General features: G+C 44.0%; 1 protein-coding gene across 4 annotated transcripts in view; it reads left to right on the top strand.

Annotated features, from left to right (window-relative positions):
* The window catches only part of LOC115104898 (5'-AMP-activated protein kinase subunit gamma-1-like), a 126,809-nt gene that overhangs the window by 69,543 nt on the left and 42,216 nt on the right, over nt 1–15,050 (top strand). For 3 of the 4 annotated variants that reach the window (XM_065006979.1, XM_029626288.2, XM_029626296.2), the window contains one exon: nt 7,025–7,242. In XM_065006979.1, the coding sequence (XP_064863051.1) occupies nt 7,025–7,242 (218 nt within the window). Of the gene's footprint in view, nt 1–6,170; nt 6,275–7,024; nt 7,243–15,050 lie in introns of those variants that run through there. The other variant, XM_029626297.2, reaches the window with a different exon arrangement.

The following is a 15,050-nucleotide window of genomic DNA, read 5'->3' as shown; positions in this document are numbered from 1 at the left end:
CCCAAGTTATACTGCGCTAGCTCTGCGCACGGTATCCCCAGTTCGCCAGGAGAACCCAGTGCGGCCTGTTCCAGCTCCACGCAGGTGCCGGACTAAAGTGGGCATGCAGCCAAGAGGAGCGGTGCAAGTGCTAAGCACCAGAGCTCCCCCACAGTCCGGTTCGACCTGTGCCTGCGCTCCGCACCTTTGGGGGGGGGGTACTGTCACGCCCTGACCTGAGAGAGCCTTTTTATGTCTCTATTTTGGTTTGGACAGGGTGTGATTTGGGTGGGCATTCTATGTTTTGTTTTCTATGTTTCTTTATTTCTATGTTTTGGCCGGGTATGGTTCTCAATCAGGGACAGCTGTCTATCGTTGTCTCTGATTGGGAATCATACTTAGGTAGCCCTTTTTCCCTCCTTCAGTGTGGGTAGTTGACTTGTGTTAGTGGCACTTTGCCCTCGTAAGCTTCACGGTTGTTCATTATGTTGGTGTCATTATAATAAACAGAATGTACGCTCACCACCCTGCACTTTGGTCTACTTCCAATGACGGCCGTGACATGATCATTGTCCATTTACATTACACAATAGATTTGAAATGTGCGCTCCGCGGTAATAACTATGAACAATAACTGATGGCCCACTCTCCCGAATGGAACAGATAGTTCAGATGAAAGGGAACAGCTTCAGTGGATTTAAGTTGATTCAGAATGTCTGGATTAGACAGAGTTAAGGAAGAGAATGCAGAGAGGCCGGGCGACGGCGATTTCCTCCTTTTAATGAGTTGAGATCTGTCGGACATTTCCACCTGACCTAATTAAAGCGCCCCTGGCCCAGCTGAGCAAGTGGCCATGAATTAAAGGATGATTCCACCAACTCCACGGGCCTTTTCTACAATAATAATAATACATGCCATTTAGCAGACGCTTTTATCCAAATTGACTTACAGTCATGCGTGCGTGCATACATACATGTCACGCACAGGTGGTCCCAGGAATGGAATCCGCTATCCTGGTGTTGCAAGAGCCATGCTATACCAACTGAGCTACGGAGGAGCACATTTTTAGTTTGGTTCACTTTCAATGGAGTAGATGGTTGTGTCACTTCTGGAGTTTGGCCTTGTGACCCCAATGCTGTGTTCCAATGAGCAAACCACTACTCCACCCTAATCCTACCTAATCCTATCATTTATAATAAAAAAACATTTGTCTGAATCTACTAATCCAAGGTGAGTAGAGTGTGGAATGGAACGGTATAATAATTTGTACTTTATTCAGTCATGAGTGACAAATGGGAAGGTTTTGCATTTGAGACTTACATTGGTTCAATTTGGCAAGCAACTCAATCAAACGCAACTGAAGGAGGCTATTTGACAGAAAACAAACACTATTTTAATTCCAGTGTGAAGGAGAGTGAACAAGGGCAAGGAAGAGAATAATTTTTGGAAGGGAATGCAGCCCATGACTGGTACAACAAGTCCACCACAAGTCACTATGTCTATGACTAGCCACTTAAAAGTCTGGTGAAGTGCCTATAGGATTGTATTGATTCTGCTTGGGCTCATCAAGGAATATGTACTCCATCGTCTGCATGTCAATAAGGTCTGTGATTAGAACCTCTGGGAGTGAGAGCTGATTAGTGATACCTACTCACTGTGATCTTCTTGCTTTGTTGGATAGCCAGAAAGGAGGATGTGTGTATGCCATGCATTGGATGAAAAGGTACTAACTAGTATAACAGTAGCTCATTAGTATAACGTGGACTTTCTGTTCTCAGTTGACTGTTTGAATGGTGTGTCTGTCATTTCTTTTGAAACCTCTTCTTGAACATCTCTAAGGGCTATGTTGTTATAAATGAAGATGTATGTTGATCTAGCTAGGTCCTATTCAAACTCAGATTTGAAAGGTCGTCTCTCCTGTCTTTGTAGCAGTGTTCAGATGCTTGCTACAACAATAAAGGATTATCTTTGTTTTAAAACTAACAACTTTCCAGCTATATCTATACTCCTAACTCCATTACTGCTGATTCAGACTTACACAATCATCTCTTAATCATCTGAATAACCTACTGTGTTAAATGAGGCCTCTCCTCCTGGTTACCCTAGTGACCATCTCCCTCACGCATCCCGCAAAAGCGGAGGTGTTGCTAACATGGCAAATTTCAATTTAGAAAAAACAAAATCACTGCGTTTTCGTCTTTTGAGTTTCTAGTCATGAAACCTGAAATCTATGCAGCCTACTCAATCACTTTTTATAGCTACTGTTTACAGGCCTACTGGACCGTATACAGCGTTCCTCACTGAGTTCCCTGAATTCCTATCGGACCTTGTAGTCATGGCAGATAATATTAACATTTTTGGTGACTTTAATATTCACATGGAAAAGTCCACAGACCCACTCCAAAAGGCTTTCGGAGCCATCATCGACTCAGTGGGTTTTGTCCAACATGCCACAGTCTGGACCAAGTTTTGTCCCGTGGAATAAAGACTGTGGATCTTAATGTTTTTCCTCATAATCCTGGACTATCGGACCACCATTTTATTACGTTTGCAATTGCAACAAATAATCTGCTCAGACCCCAACCAAGGATCATCAAAAGCCGTGCAATAAATTCTCAGACAACCCAAAGATTCCTAGATATACCTTCCAGACTCCCTCCACCTACCCAAGGACGTCAGAGTACAAAAATTGGTTATCCACCTAACTGAGGAACTAAATGTAACCTTGCGTAATACCCTAGATGCAGTCGCACCCGTAAAAACAAAAAACATTTGTCATAAGAATCTAGCTCCCTGGTATACAGAAAATACCCGAGCCCTGAAGCAAGCTTCCAGAAAATTGGAATGGAAATGGCGCTACACCAAACTGGAAGTCTTCCAACTAACTTGGAAAGACAGTACCGTGCAGTATCGAAGAGCCCTCACTGCTGCTCAATCAACTTAATTGAGGAGAATATGAACAATCCAAAATGTATTTTTGATACTGTTGCAAAGCTAACTAAAAAGCAGCATTCCCCAAGAGAGGATGGCTTTCACTTCAGCAGTGATAAATTCATGAACTTCTTTGACGAAAAAGATCATGATCATTAGAAAGCAAATTACGAACTCCTCTTTAAATCTGCGTATTTCTCCAAAGCTCAGTTGTCCTACACAACTCTGCCAGGACCTAGGATCAAGGGAGACACTCAAGTGTTTTAATACTATATTTTTTGACACATTGATGAAAATAGTATTGGCCTCTAAACCTTCAAGTTGCATACTGGACCCTATTCCAACTAATCTACTGAAAGAGCTGATTCCTGTGCTTGGCCCTCCTATGATGAATATAATAAACAGTTCCCTATCCACTTGATGTTGAAAAATCCAAACCTTGACCCAGAAAATCAAGGTTTGGATTTTTCAACATCAAGTGGATAGGGAACTGTTCCGCTCAATTTTTTTTGTAATAGATGTTGCACCACAACTCACTGCCTTCCTGAAGACAAACAATGTATGCGAAACGCATTAGTCTGGTTTTATACCCCATCATAGCACTGAGACTGCACTCGTGAAGGTGGTAAATGACCTTATAATGGCGTCAGGCCAAGGCTCTGCATTTGTCCTTGTGCTCCTAGACCTTAGTGTTGCTTTTGATACCATCGATCGCCACATATTTTTGGAGAGATTTGAAACCCAAATTGGTCTACACGGACAAGTTCTGGCCTGGTTTAGATCTTATCTGTCGGAAAGATATCAGTTTGTCTCTGTGGATGGTTTGTCTTCTGACAAATCAACTGTAAATGTCGGTGTTCCTCAAGGTTCTGTTTTAGGACCACTATTGTTTTCACTATATATTTGACCTCTTGGGGATGTCATTCGGAAACATAATGTTAACTTTCACTGCTATGCGGACAATACACAGCTGTACATTTCGATAAAACATGGAAAAGCCCCATAATTGCCCTCCCCGGAAGCCTGTGTTTCAGACACAAGGAAGTGGATGGCGGCAAAACAGAGATGCTAGTTCTAGGTCCCAAGAAACAAAGAGATATTATATTGGATCTGACAATTAATCATGATGGTTGTACAGTAATCTCAAATAAAACTGTGAAGGACCTCAGCATTACTCTGGACCTCTCTTTTGATGAACATATCAATAATATTTCAAGAACAGCTTTTTTCCATCATCGTAACATTGCAAAAGTGAGAAACTTTCTGCTAAAATCTTGACTAGAACCATAAACTTTAATCATAGTACTCCAGTGCTAGCCTGTCTACACTGGCTTCCTGTAAAGGCTGGGGCTGATTTCAAGGTTTTATTGCTAACCTACCTATTTTTCCAATTTGGTCCTGCCGTACATACCTACTCGTATGCTATGGTCACAAGACGCAGGCCTCCTTACTGTCCCTAGAATTTCTAAGCAAACAACTTGAGGCAGGACTTTCTCCTAGAGCTCCATTTTTATAGAATGGTCTGCCTATCTATGTGAGAGACGCAGACTTGGTCTCGACCTTTAACCTTTCTGGCGGATGTTCCGCTAGTGACCCACCTCGACAACATCCGGTTGAAATACAGAAATTGAAATACAGAAATAGTCATAATAAACATACATAAAAAATACAAGTGTTATACATCGGTTTAAAGATGAACCTTTTGTTAATCCAGCCGCTTTGTCAGATTTCAAAAAGGCTTTACGGCGAAAGCATACCATGCGATTATCTGAGGACAGCGCTTCGCTTACAAAAGCATACAAACATTTTACAACCAAGTAAAGGAATTACAAAAGTCAGAAATCGCGCTAAAATGAATCACTTACCTTTGAAGATCTTCATATGGTTGCAGTGACAAGAGTCCCAGCTCCACAATAAATGTTTGTTTTGTTCGATAATGTCCCTCTTTAAACCCCCAAAACTCTATTTGTTGGCGCTTTTTGTTCAGTAATCCACTGGCTCCAAGGAGGTCAAAACATGCAGACAAATACATCCTAATAGTACCGGTAAAGTTTGACGAAACATGTCAAACGATGTTTAGAATTAATCCTCAGGTTGTCAATTGTCTAAATAATTGATAATATTTCAACTGGACAATAGCATATTTAATAGAAAGGAAAAACAACAAAGGGCGCACAATCATTCACGCTTGCAAACCAGCTCTGCATTCTTCCTCAGTCCACTGACAAAAAGGGTCTCATTCTTCTTTATTTTTCAGAAAATAAGCCGGAAACAATGTCTAAAGACTGTTGACATCTAGTGGAAGTCATAGGAACTGCAATCTGGGTCCTAACCCATTAGATACTGTATATGCATTCAATTGAAAATACCCACATCAAAAAAATCCCACTTCCTGGATGGATTTTCCTCAGGGTTTTGCCTGCCATATCAGTTATGTTATACTCACAGACATTATTTTAACAGTTTTGCATATTCTAGCCTCTGGGCCTGAGTAACAGGCAGTTTACTTTGGGCATGCTTCTCATCCAGAAGTCGAAATACTGCTCCCAAGCCATAAGAAGTTTTCAGTCTTTATTGAAGACTCATCTCTTCAGTAGGTTCTATAATTGAGTGTAGTCTGGCCCAGGGGTGTGAAGGTGAACTGAAAGGTACTGTAGCGACGAACCGCCCTTGTTGTCTCTGCCCGGCCAGTTCCTCTCTCTCCACTGGGATTCTCTGCCTCTACCCTATTACGGGGGCTGAGTCACTGGCTTACTGGTGCTCTTCCATGCCGTCCCTAGGAGGGGTGCGTCACTTGAGTGGGTTGAGTCACTGACGTGTCCTTCCTGTCTGGGTTGGCGCCCCCCTCGGGTTCGTGCCGTAGGGGAGATCTTTATGGGCTATACTCGGCCTTGTCTCAGGGTAGTAAGTTGGTGGTTGAAGATATCCCTCTAGTGGTGTGGGGACTGTGCTTTGGCAAAGTGGGTGGGGTTATATCCTGCCTGTTTGGCCCTGTCCGGGGTTATTGTCGGACAGGGCCACAGTGTCTCCCGGCCCCTCCTGTCTCAGCCTCCAGTATTTATGCTGCAATAGTTTGTGTCGGGTGGCGAGGGTCAGTCTGTTATATCTGGAGTATTTCTCCTTTCTCATCCAGTGTCCTGTGTGAATTTAAGTATGCTCCCTCTAATTCTCTCTCTCTCGCTTTCTTCTCTCGGGGGACCATGCCCCAGGACTACCTGGCCTGATGACTCCTTGCTGTCCCCAGTCCACCTGGTCATGCTGCTGCTCCAGTTTCAACTGTCCTGCCTGGACTCTCTCTACTGCACCTGCTGTCTCTAACGCTGAATGATCGGCTATGTAAAGCTAACTTACATTTACTCCTTAGGTGCTTACCTGTTGCACCCTCTACAACCACTGTGATTATTATTATCTGACTCTGCTGGTCATCTATACACATTTGAACATCTTGGCCATATTCTGTTATAATCCCCACTCGGCACAGCCAGAAGAGTACTGGCCACCCCTCAGAGCCTGGTTCCTCTCTAGGTTTCTTCATAAGTTCTGGCCTTTCTAGGGAGTATTTCCTAGCCACCGTGCTTCTACATCTGCATTGCTTGCTGTTTGGGCTTTTAGGCTGGGTTTCTGTACAGCACTTTGTGACATTGGCTGATGTAAAAAACAAAGGCTTTATAAATCAATTTGATTGATTGATTGATTAATACTGGCTGTCTTTGACAGTATTGGTTGAATGAGTTCACAGTCTTGTTGTGCATACCAGAATATGTTTTATCACTGACAGTTCCAGAAGAATCTGATTAACATCAGATTCAGAAGATTTCCCACACCTCCAAGCTCTGTCCACATGGCACCAAAACAATGTTGTCTCAACTGGAAAAAAGGCAGCACTACAGATTGATTGCCTATCTATCTGGAGCTCCAGCTCATTCTCAATCCTTGCTGAAAGTTAGATCAGATAGCACCCCATCTCTGGCTCCTTGCCTAGAGGTACTCTGTATTTTCAGCCCAATGATGCCCATCACCCTTAGACATGTCTTAGATTACAGCAAAAAGAGCCTCAGGCCTTTTTCATACTGAAAGTCTAATCCACCACCCCTTGTTTTCTATTTCTCCTTAGCCTCTGGGATCTCCTCGCCCCCCTCAACTCCTCCAACGCAGTCCGTCAAGCAGCCGCCGGCGTTCCTGCTGGAGGCCTATCGGAGTGAGCCGGAGAGGCCGGAGGCACGGATGCGCTCCTACTCTTCCCCGCCAGACACCGGGCAACGCTTCAGTCTACCCTGCACCAAACCACCCATGACTCCCTCCGCCCCCATCTCTACCTCACAATCACAACCAGTGAGTACTTCCCCACTGCTAAAAGACCCCTAAACATCCCATTGAAATAGGGTGCAACTGAACAGTCTAACTCATATTCCTCTTCCTCTTCTTCAACTGCACTGATCTGAAAACACAGGATAGTTGAAAGCAATACGGCAATGGTTGGTTTTCACTTCCCCTCTCAGATGAGTGCAGATGAGGAGAGGAAGCCAACTGAAGACTATTGAGATTCACCTATAAAGTCAGCCCTGGTGGTTGTCCCCTCCTGTTATGCATGGATGGAAAGCAACAACTGACGGCACAATGCCTTTTCCCCCGGATACAGGCAATGAGGCAGTGATCGCTGAGATCCTGGTTGAAGACAGCGGAGGTGTATTTGGAGGGCCAGTTGGTCAGGATGACGTCTATGAGGGTGCCCTTGTTTACAGAGTTAGGGTTGTACCTGGTGGGTTCCTTGATGATTTGAGTGAGATTGAGGGCATCTAGCTTACATTGTAGGACTGCCGGGGTGTTAAGCATATCCCAGTTTAGGTCACCTAACAGAACAAACTCTGAAGCTAGATGGGGGGCGATCAATTCACAAATGGTGTCCAGGGCACAGCTGGGAGCTGAGGGTGGTCGGTAGCAGGCGGCAACAGTGAGAGACTTATTTCTGGAGAGGGTAATTTTCAAAATTAGTAGTTCGAACTGTTTGGGTATGGACCTGGAAAGTATGACATTACTTTGCAGGCTATCTCTGCAGTAGACTGCAACTCCGCCCCCTTTGGCAGTTCTATCTTGACGGAAGATGTTATAGTTGGGTATGGAAATCTCTGAATTTTTGGTGGCCTTCCTGAGCCAGGATTCAGACACGGCAAGGACATCAGGGTTAGCAGAGTGTGCTAAAGCAGTGAGTAAAACAAACTTAGGGAGGAGGCTTCTGATGTTGACATGCATAAAACCAAGGCTTTTTCGATCACAGAAGTCAACAAATGAGGGTACCTGGGGACATGCAGGGCCTGGGTTTACCTCCACATCACCCGCGGAACAGAGAAGGAGTAGTATGAGGGTGCGGCTAAAGGCTATCAAAACTGGTCGCCTAGAGCGTTGGGGGCAGAGGATAAGAGGAGCAGGTTTCTGGGCATGGTAGAATATATTCAGGGCATAATGCGCAGACAGGGGTATGGTGGGGTGCGGGTACAGCGGAGGTAGGCCCAGGCACTGGGTGATGATGAGAGAGGTTGTATCTCTGGACATGCTGGTTGTAATGGGTGAGGTCACCGCATGTGTGGGAGGTGGGACAAAGGAGGTAACAGGGGTATGCAGAGTGGGTCTAGGGGCTCCATTGTGAACTAAAACAATGATAACTAACCTGAACAACAGTATACAAGGCATATTGACTTCTGAGAGAGACATACAGCGAGGCATACAGTAATCACAGGTGTTGAATTTGGAAAGCTAGCTAAAAACAGTAGGCGAGGCTAATCCGCTAGCACAACAAACAGCAGGTAAAATGGCGTTGACTAGGCAACGGGGCCGACAGGTAAGACAAACAAGCAGAAAGGAGTACCGTGATTAATGGACAGTCCAGCGTGCGTCAGCTATGTAGCCAAGAGATCAGTGTCCAGGGGGCAGCGGTGGATGGGCAGGGAGGCTGGGCTGGCGAGTGTTATCCAGGTTTTTAAAAAACTAACAATGACTAAATAGCTTGTAGCTAGTTAGCTGGTTAGCGTCTGGAGGTTCTTGAGTGTGTCATAAAAAATAAAAATAAGAGTAAAGTAATAGCGATTCCGTATCACATTGGGTGAGGCAGGTTTCCGGAAGGTATAAACAAATTAAAAATCAAAAAGAGATAGAAAGTAAATGGGGTCAGAGAGTGATTGGGACGCGGTGGTTCAGACGGTTAGCAGGCCTGTGCTAACAAGCTAACAGTTTGTAGGCCCGAGCTAGACAAGGTAGCAGTTAGCGGACCGGAGCTTGACAAGCTAGCCGTTAGCAGGCCGAATTAGCAAGCAGGGAGATAGCGAGGGCTAGAGAGTTAACCTTTGGGGGACGTCGCGATGGGGTGAGTCTGTTTATTCCTCTTCGTGCGGTGAGCTGGAGATACAGCGATTCAGAAAGCTTGCGGGCCTTGGCCAGCAGATGGATCTTTGGCGATGTCGCAGCGGAAAAGCCTGTTGAAACCCCCTCGGACGATTATGTCGGCGGACCAGTCGTGATGGATCGGCGGGGCTCCGTGTCGGCAGTAGAGGGTCCAGGCCAATTGGCAAAATAGGTATTGTTGGACCTCTTCGGCTAGTCGGGAGATGGGCTTAGCTCGAGGCTAGCTCCAGGCTAACTGGTGCTTGCTCTGGGACAGAGACGTTAGCCAGGAGTAGCCACTCGGATTGCAGCTAGCTAGTTGCGATGATCCGGTGTAAAGGTTCAGAGCTTGCGGTAGGAATTCGGAGATGTGGTAGAGAAAAAGCAGTCTGATATGCTTTGGGTAGATGTCGCGCTGGTGTCCTAGTTAGCGTTGAAGACGCTAGCAGTGGCTAGCTAGTAGCTAGTTAGCTGGCTAGCTTCTGATGAGGGTTCCGATTCTAAAGTATAGAAAAAGCAGATCCGTACCACATTGGGTGATGCGGGTTGCAGGAGAGTATATTCAGCCTGTAGTTGGAAAGTGAGATTAAAATATGTACGAAATATATACAGAAAAAAACGAGGAAAAACTATATTTACACTATACAGGACGGGACAAGACAAAACACACGTCCGACTTCTACGCCATCTTGGAACATATAAGGTCTCGCAGATCTGACAGTGCATGTCAGAGCAAAAACCAAGCCATGAGGTCAAAGGAATTGTCCGTAGAGCTCCGAGACAGGATTGTTTCGAGGCACAGATATGGGGAAGGGTACGATAAAATAATTCCGGATTGAAGGTCCCCAAGAAGAACATCCCAGAAGGACAACCATCCCTGCAGCACTCCACCAATCAGGCGTTTAGGGTGGAGTGGCCAGACGGAAGCCACTCCTCAGTAAAAGGCACATGACAGCCCACTTGGAGTTTGCCAAAAGGCACCTAAAGGACTCTCCGACCATGAGAAACAAGATTCTCTAGTCTGATGAAACCAAGATTGAACTCCTTGGCCTGAATGCCAAGCGTCACATCTGGAGGAAACTAGGCAATATCCCTACGGTGAAGCATGGTGGTGGCAGCATCATGCTGTGGGGATGTTTTTCAGCGGCAGGGACGGGGAGACTAGTCAGGATCGAGGGAAAGATGAACAGAGCAAAGTACAGAGAGTTCCTTGTTGAAAACCTTCTCAGGACCTCAGACTAGAGCGAAGGTTCACCATCCAACAGGACAACAACCCTAAGCACACGGCCAAGACAACACAGTGGCTTTGGGACATGTCTCTGAATGTCCTTGAGTGGTCCAGCCAGAGCCCGGACTTGAACCTGATCAAACATCTCTGGAGAGACCCGAAAATAGCTGTGCAGTGACGCTCCCCATTCAACCTGAAAAAAGCTTGAGAGGATCTGCAGAGAAGAATGGGAGAAAATACAGGTGTGCCAAGCTTGTAGATTCATACCAAAGAAGAATCAAGGCTGTAATCGCCCAAAGGTGCTTCAACAAAGTACTGAGTAAAGGGTCTGAATACTTATGTGATTTTAAAGAACATTTGCATACATTTCTAAAAACCTGCTTTTACTTTGTGATTACGGTATTTTGTGTAGATGTGAAAAAATAAACATTTTAATCAATATTGAAATGAGTAACGTAACAAAATGTGGAAAAAGTCAAGATGTCTGAAAACTTTATGAATGCACTGTATGTGTAACTAACTAACTAACTAACTAACACACACACACCAATTATTTAGTCATTCTTTTTTTGTGTGTAAATTTTATTTTGTATATATTGTACCAGTCAAGTTTGGACACACCTATACATTCCAGATTTTTTCTTTATTTTTTTACTATTTTCTATATTGTAGAATAGTGAAGATTTCAAAATGATGAAATAGCACATATGGAATCATGTAAACAAATCAAAATATATTTGAGATTCTTCAAAGTAGCCACCCTTTGCCTTGACAGCTTTGTACACTCTTGGCATTCTCTCACCTGGAATGCATTTCAATTAACAGGTGTGCATTAAGTTAATTTGTGGAATTTCTTTCCTTCTTAGTGTGTTTGAGACAATCAGTTGTGTTGTGACAAGGTAGCGGTGGTATACAGAAGATAGTCCTATTTGGTAAAAGATCAAGTCCATATTATGGCAAGGACAGCTCAAATAAGCAAAGAGAAAAAACAGTCCATCATTACTTTAAGACATGAAGGTCAGTCAGTCCAGAACATTTCAAGAACTTTGACGGTTTCTTCAAGTGCAGTTGCAAAAACCATCAAGCGCTATGATGAAACTGGTTCTCATGAGGACCGCCACAGGAAAGGAAGACCCAGAGTAACCTCTGCTGCAGAGGATAAGCTCATTATCCTCAGTTACTTGACTGAGGATACCAGAAATTGCAGCACAAATAAATGCTTCACAGAGTTCAAGTAACAGACACATCTCAACATGAACTGTTCAGATGAGACTACCTGAATTAGGCCTCCGTGGTCGAATTGCTGCAAAGAAACCACTACTAAAGGACACCAATAAGAAGAAGAGACTTGCTTGGGCCAAGAAACACGAGCAATGGACATTAGACTAGTGGAAATCTGTCATTTGGTCTGATGAGACCAAATTGGAGATTTTTGGTTCCAACCACCTTGCCTTTGTGAGACGCAGAGTAGGTGAACCAAGGATCTCCCCATGTGTGGTTCCCACTGTGAAGCATGGAGGAAGAGGTGTGATGGTGTGGGGGTGGTGACACTGTCAGTGATTTATTTTGAATTCAAGGCAGACTTAAACCAGCATGGCTACCATAGTATTCTGCAGTGATACGCCATCCCATCTGGTTTGCACTTAGTGGGACTATCATTTGTTTTTCACAAGGACAATGACCCAACACACCTCCAGGCTGTGTAAGGGCTATTTGACCAAGAAGGGGAGTGATTGAGTGCTGCATCAGACGACCTGGCCTCCACAGTCACCCGACCTCAACCCAATTGAGATGGTTTGGGATGAGTTGGACCGCATAGTGAAGGAAAAGTAGCCAACAAGTGCTCAGCATATGTGGGAACTCCTCCAAGACTGTTGGAAAATTATTCCAGGTGAAGCTGGTTGAGAGAATGCCAAGAGTGTGCAAAGCTGTCAACAACTTTGACGAATCTGAAATCTAAAATATATTTTGATCCATCACTTTTTTGGTTACTACATGATTCCATATTTTTGATGTCTTCACTATTATTCTAGAATGTAGAAAATAATGTTTTTAAATGTAAATTGTAAAGTATTTTTGTCAGTAATGTATTTTTTGTTATGTGTCAGACAGGTAGACTAGCTGCCGCCTTATTGTGCATCCCATCTGTGAATGCAGTGTAGTGGCAAGACCTGGGTCAAATATGGAGGTCAAATTCTTTCAACCTAGAGTTGCCTTGTAATTTGAAAAACTGTCCATGGAAACCTGTTAGCTTCTATAGTGGCAGGAAGATGCTGAATTGTATTTAGAATGGTTTGGGCAAACCCTCTAAGGGACTGAAAGCAGAGGGTATCCAATACATACAGTCTAGTCCATAGCTAGGTTAAGACAGGTTAAACCAGGGGTACTTAACTCTTACCCCACGAAGTCCGGAGCCTGCTGGTTTTCTGTTCTACCTGATAATTAATTGGACACACCATGTGTCCCTGGTCTAAATCAGTCCATGACGAGGGGAACAATGAAAAATGCAGTGGAACTGGCTTAGAGGTCCAGAGTTCAGTTTGAGGGGGTTAAACTCTGCTCAATAGTCCTAATCTGATTTGTGCTGCTGTCTTTCTCTCACTCTCATTTATTTATTTATTCACTCACTCACCCCTCTCTCTCTTTCAAATGTGCTGTTTTCACATTTGGTCACTTGAGAAAGTCAGAATGTCCAAGGGCAAAATTGACTTGTCGTCTCCCGCATAGGCCATCTCTGCAGGGTTTAATGGCTTTACTCAGCAGATGTTAATGGCAAGTCAACATCACTCCTCAGAGGGCTGAAGACTGTGGTCTCAGTTTCATGACAAGTGTATCATCTCAGTTTCCCCCAATTTACACACACGTGCGCACAGGCACACAGACAGACAGACATTGGTTTCTGAGCGCAGAGTGCTTGTTGTATGAAGGCGTCCATATAGGGTTAAAACTTGCTACAGCTGTACAATATGACTTGAGACATTTTTATTCTGGACTGTGTAGTGAAGTCGTTTGTGCTTTGTACAGTTAGGCTAAGCACTGGAGTTGTGTGCGGGCATGACTCCATAGAAAGCTGAGGCTCAGTAAGGTACAAAGAGCATTTTGTTCATCCTCCAGCAGTTTTAATTGGTTATTTAACTTGAATTAAATTGTGTTGTCCCCGTGAAATTGCCTCTCAGAAATCCTCACAAGGGTTTGGTGTCCCTCTATCTCTGCCAAGTGATTCACCGGTTTTACATAGCCAGTGGAGAGACACTAGCCTGCTCCCAGATCAGTTTGTACTATCTTGCAAACTTCTATGGTCATTGTCATGCTGTTTGCCGTGGCAATGACAATGGCAGTTGGCTCAAACAGATCTGGGACCAGGCTAAAGAGACTAGATGACAACCACAATGCTCAACACCTTCTAGAGATATCTCAAAAGTCTCATCTCTAGCTTTCTCTCCTCCTATAGATAACTTTCCACATTCCACACTTCACTGTTTTAATATTACACCGACAGGTCCAGCACCAAAGTGTTGATTGATCATGGCACATTCTACATCGTGAAGTGTGAGTCTGAAGAATGTGTTGTCATCTGCATACAATTTAATGAATCACTGCATCAACATGGCCTCCTTGGTAGATTCATTTGTAAACGGGAAGACACTCCGTTCAGCTTTGCCTTGAAATTAAACAAGAATGTGAAAAATGTAAACAATGTGAAATGTTTTCAATCATTTCCACATATCGTTTGATTTGGGTGAAACACTGGAGATGAGAAGTAAATGACTCGTGCTCCACATCCACACCTTTACTCTGAGCTGTTCAAAAATAACTACAAGAGACATCATTTGTTCTGATAGACATAACCAAACATTTCAAAACCTGTTACAGCTCTTACTAAATATTCACATCAAAGTTTGACTTCTTACAGTGTTAAATGTTTTAGGTAATTTGTTTTCCTCTAAAACAGTTCTCATGGTTTGTTCTCTAGTGAGTTCTGGTGAAGTTGGGGCAGCTTGTTTTGCTCACCAGAGCTTCTGTTTGTCTGCCACGCCCAATGAGTCATCCCAGAGGAATTTGGTTATGATGGCCTAACCCCCCCCCCCTCTCCTCCAACCCAGATGTTCTGCACATTTCTGCATGCCACCTACTGCACCTCTGCCAAAACAAACCAGACTAATCAGAATTGACTGGCCCTCTAATGTATAATTGTTCAGTCATACATCCACTCTCGCCTAGTGCTTTTCAGCTTCCTATGATAGCTGCAGACCAAGGGCTGTTAATGTTCATAGGATAAATCGTTTTGGAGCACTAATGTTAATATTTTGAAGCATTGTTTGTCCCTCTAACATGAACAGTGTGCAATGAGCTTAGATTGTGTTTGAAAAAATGTGTTCCCATTTGGAGATAATGAACTTGACCCATTGAACACCTGTGAAGCCATAAGGTTGTACTTCCCACAATGCCCTCTGTTGGGTATGCTTCAGGTGAGAGCAATGATTGTGTGTAGTCCTGTGTTGTTTTTACAGGAGTTTCACAGAGCCACACATGAAAG

Source organism: Oncorhynchus nerka, linkage group LG22 (genome assembly GCF_034236695.1).
Source record: "Oncorhynchus nerka isolate Pitt River linkage group LG22, Oner_Uvic_2.0, whole genome shotgun sequence".
Taxonomy (NCBI): Eukaryota; Metazoa; Chordata; class Actinopteri; order Salmoniformes; family Salmonidae; genus Oncorhynchus; species Oncorhynchus nerka.
The sequence above is the reverse complement of the archived record's forward strand: the minus strand, read 5'-3'. Positions and strand labels throughout refer to the sequence as shown.